General features: G+C 33.8%; 1 protein-coding gene and 1 pseudogene across 1 annotated transcript; one reads left to right on the forward strand and one right to left on the reverse strand.

Moving 5' to 3' along the window:
• Nucleotides 1–1905: 1905 nt before the first annotated feature.
• LOC131041773 (U-box domain-containing protein 12-like) lies at nucleotides 1906–2793 on the reverse strand. The gene has a single exon (XM_057974975.2). It carries the CDS (start codon nucleotides 2791–2793, stop codon nucleotides 1906–1908), a length of 888 nt encoding a protein of 295 aa, XP_057830958.1.
• A 365-nt stretch (nucleotides 2794–3158) lies between these two features.
• On the forward strand, nucleotides 3159–4465 carry LOC131041774 (E3 ubiquitin-protein ligase AIRP2-like; annotated as a pseudogene).
• The last annotated feature ends 418 nt before the right edge of the window (nucleotides 4466–4883 follow it).

Below are 4883 nucleotides of genomic sequence, written 5' to 3' on the forward strand. Positions count from 1 at the left end.
AAGAGATATAGATATCAAGGTTTAGGAAGAGGGAGATGGATAGAGACAAAGAGGGAGATAGATGGATCGATATAGAGAGGGAGACATGTGTAGAGATAAAGAAGGTGAGATGAAGGCAGAGGAAGAGAGAAAGAGGGAGAGGGGGAGAGAGAGAAAGAGAGAGAGAGTGGGGGGGGGAGAGGTAGATAGGGGATAAGGAGGGAGAGATGGGGAGATATAGAAAGGGTATAAAGAGAGGGAAGGAGAGACAGTGAGAGATATAGGTAGAGGATGGAGAGAAGAGGGAGGAGAGAGAAAGATGGGTAGAGGAGGAGAAGAGAGAGGGGGAGAGAAGGAGGGATGCATATAGACAGATCAATTTATAATAAGGGAAAGGGAGAGGGATATATATTAATTTTTTTCGTTTATTTCTAAAATTTTGCTAAATACAACTATCAATTTGTGTTAATCCAAAATGACATTTTTAAATGCCAGATTTTAATTACTTGTCATTTCAAAATGACATTTTCTAATGTTAGATATTATTAATTGAACTCATTATGTTATAAAATGTTGAGATTGAATCATATGCTTACATATAATTAATTAAAAATAGTATTAATTTTTTTATTCTAAAATTTAGCCAATAAATAATGCTTATTAAGTTGATAAATAATTAATTAACAATAGTATTAATTTATTTCATTTATTTCTAAAATTTTGTTAAATGCAACTATCGATTTGTGTTCATCCAAAATGATATTTTGAAATGTTAAATATTATTAAATTCTCATTATCTTATAAAATATTGAGATTGAATCATATGCTTTCATATATTGCATCTTATATTTATTTATTTATTTCCATTGTAGAAATATACGAGAACAAAAATTTATAAGATAATTTAATTTAAAAATTAAATATTGACCTCTCCACTTATTTAACTTGTACACATGCCTATTGTCTAAATGATATAATTATTTATTTTCTATATTTATTCTTTTATCTTGGTTAACAACTAAGATACTAAAACCTTATTTTCTAACTTCTCCCTTAAATAATTACATTGAATACTTCAAAATTATTATTATCTAAATTTATACCCATCAATGTTGTATGCTAATTAAACACACCCCTATTACATATATTATTCAAATAACTTTAGAATCAATATTAATAAAATAATAATTAAACATCACTATTTTATATTTATATGAGAAATAATCTAAACCTCTTATTCTTAAATAATATTATTTATTTTTCATGTTTATTATGTTATATTTAACAAATCAAAGCACTTAATCTTTCAACCACCATAATTAATCTAATAGGCTTTTAGTGGGGAATTTTGCCCGCCGAAGTGTAAGACAATCTGGCTATTGGCAATTTCTGGTGACCGGTCATTTTTCTCGATGAACATGCGTGGCATTTTTGTGTTAGGTGGGATTTTAATTGCTTTCTTTGAAAATCGTGTCCATGGTCGTGCATTAGGGTTTTCTTTGCAATCAAAAGAATGCTCGAAACCTATGTTTTTTAGACGAATAGCAGCCGAGACAAGGGAATCTGGAACCCTAAATATGTTGGCATATTTATGAGTGGCGTGGTTGTTTTTAGGGAATTCATGCACCGCCATGAAGACAAACGGTCATGGACACTCTTTCAGATTGTGAGGTATGTTTAGGTTTTTGTGGAAGCTTATTTTTATTGCAGACCATAGTTAAATAGGTTTATTGACTGTGTTCAAATATGGTGTTTGTCTGATTGTTTTGCAAGGACTGCTAGAGTAGAGAATGATTTGACAACCAACATGCTCGAAGATTTTGACAATTTCACAAGCCTAGGTATGAGATTCTTATTGGCTACTTTATACTTATTCAAGGATTCCTCTTCACACAAGGCTTGCAAGTCTTGCACTGCCTTTAACTGTTATTCTTCATTACTCTCCACATTGTTGAGAAGCTCGTTTGCATTTTCCAACCTAATATTGTAATTTCTCTCTCTCCATTCTGCAATTGATTGTTTCAGAGAAAAAATTGGTTTCATCTTACAGTTCTTCAACTCGACCCTTGTCGGACACCTGGTATGACCCTTTCCAAACCATCTCTCAATTGCAGAACGCTCATAGGTCTGACCAGAAGCAATCTGCACTGCATCCCTCATGACATCCTTAGTTATGAGGCAAATAAATGATTGTAAAGGAAGAATAAGAATTTCTCTATAGATATTATCAACCTTCTCATAAGAATCAATTCGAACAGGCTTACGCTTCGATACAATCGCCTTCTCTAGCAGAACAATGAATTGTTCCAAATACAATGAATACACCTTTCCCCTCAATTCTACTGCCTCGGTCCTCTCCACCTTTAACTTAGCCAGTTCAGTGGAAAAAAAATCACTTTCCAATGCAATCCTTAAACTATTAGCAATTTGTTCTGCAAGCTTGTTGCTGAGAGAATAATCAGACACAATTGAATCAAGAGCCTCATCATCAAACAAATTGCAGAGAATCCGATCCTTGGGATCCAATTTTGGCATCCCCTTCTCTAACAATTCTTTAGCCTCTGAAACATGGAGTCTTAAGGCATCTAAAGAGCCTTCTAGGACCACGTTATCTAAAAAAGCCCCAGATATTGCCGCACATTTTTTTACTTGATTTATTAGGGTCAAGCAACAAGTTAATATATATAATAAAGACCTACCTAATATGTCATGGAGCAGAATTTTGGAATTCTTAACCTCGGCTTCCAGTTGAGTCATCTCCAAGGTAGTGTACTCAACAGGCATTGTTTCTAAATCTTTTTGAAGCTCCCTCATAACTTGGGCTAAATTCCTCAGAAACCCTCCAAACTAGAGAAGAATTCGATTTACAACATACTCTTTCTTGGGGCAAACTTCTTTTGCAACTTTGGCTAATTTGCAGAGATTTTTATTCATGGTCTTTGCCATTTTTACAGTATTGACAGAAGTAAAAAAATTTGCAGTTTCCTCCATAGAATTTGGCAGAACTATTTTTCCCAAGCTTTCAGGAAAACTGTACTGTAGGACTAAAAACAGAACCACCTCTTAACCACCAACCGCCTCCTATTCATTGGGGTCGTCACTTGAACCTGGTCTATTCCTAAGAGTTGCTTTTTTAACAATACAAACTAGTAATAGTTACTTGTTTAACAATAGAGGCTATGAAGTCTTTAAGGATAGGACCAAGTGTAGGCGTCAGTGAAAATAAAATCCAAGTCTATAATATAGCAAAATGTAGTCACAACTTTTGGTATTTGGGATGCAAGGCATCTGAGTTTCCAAGGGAGTATGATGGTGCTTGTCTGCAAATGAGACTTTCCTATAGCCCAGCAACACACTTGTTCCTTTTCCTTGTGCAATGGACCGACTACAGTCTTGTAGGGGCACTGGGTCTGCTAAGAATACTCATATACAAGGTTTGTGTATTTGTTTGCATTCTAAATGTCTGTATAACTATAGACAATCGTGGTAGATAATGTTGTTAAATGGATTTTTTTTTCTATTTTTTTTCTTTATTTTTTGTGCTTTATCACCATAGGTAGGAGCTTTTACATGGATGGAATGGGTAGATACCCTTGGATTAATTGGGGAACTCTGGGAGTCCAAGTTTGATATATTTTTTGATCGATGAATGTTAGTTTTTCCCTAAATTCAGTCATAATAGTTATTGATATTTCAAAGTGGGAATTGTGTAGGTTTATGTTGATGGTACCACTACAATGTCAACACATGAATGAAAAGCTAGCATTAGAGAATTTTATGGTAAATCCTAATTTTCTCTTTTTAAGCATAACATGGGATAACTTGATTAATTAATTAAACATCAGCAATATATCGTATACATTTGATTTAGCACTTGGCATGATGTAATGTCTTAACATAATGATTTAATTTTCCTTGTTCAACTGTAATATTTCCATCTTTATTACAACTTGAAGGAGGGATATCAGACATGGAAGATTGTAAACCGAAAGCAATATGTATGGAAAGATATAAGAAAAAGGTTGATGAAGAGAGGGGACAACTTTTTGCACTCGATTTGGAACAGGAGGAAGAATGTGGAATATGCATGGAGAGCAATAGTAAGATTGTCTTTCCTAATTGCAACCATGCCATGTGCATGAAATACTACCAAGAATGGTAAGGATTTTCCTTTTATCTTCTACATGCTTGCCAGCTCAATTCTACTGTCTAACTGAGTTTAGGTGGAAATAGAGTTAAAACCTAATGGATTTGTTATTTCAGGCATGCATGGGCACATTCATGTCCATTTTGCCATAATAGTTTCAAAAAAGTAAATTCAAGAGATTTGTGGATATTTATAGATAGTGGAGAGGTAGTGGATATGACAACATTGACAAGAAAGAACTTGAAAAGACTGTTTATCTACGTTGAAAAATTGCCACTCTTGGTTCCTGAGAATGTATTTAGTGTTTATGATGCTCATTATGATTCCCACATCAAATAAAAGTTGCTGATGTTATTGCAGCTCCCCAGTTTCTTTCTAGCATTAACTGGTTGCAACCAGTGTTTAAATCTAATTGTTCATTAGATTCAACATAATGATTAAGCATCTCTGCTTCATTGCAGAGATAGTTCTATTGCCTTATTGGAAGCATAAGATAGATATGGTTTGATTCAAGGTAAATATTTAAGTGAATCCAATTTTATGGGTTTTCCTTGCTTGTATCTAATAGTATGTACGGGTGAGAATGTACAACATACACCATTTGTTTATAAAACTGTAATTGGATGATTCAACCCATGTGATCTACAAATGATTTGGTTGGCTTTCTGTATATATGTTTTATATCTGTACATGATAAGTTACTGGCAAAGGTAGAATATGTTTGCCATTATCTTCCTTTTAACAACCCCTGGATTCA

Source organism: Cryptomeria japonica, chromosome 10 (genome assembly GCF_030272615.1).
Source record: "Cryptomeria japonica chromosome 10, Sugi_1.0, whole genome shotgun sequence".
NCBI classification, from domain to species: domain Eukaryota; kingdom Viridiplantae; phylum Streptophyta; class Pinopsida; order Cupressales; family Cupressaceae; genus Cryptomeria; species Cryptomeria japonica.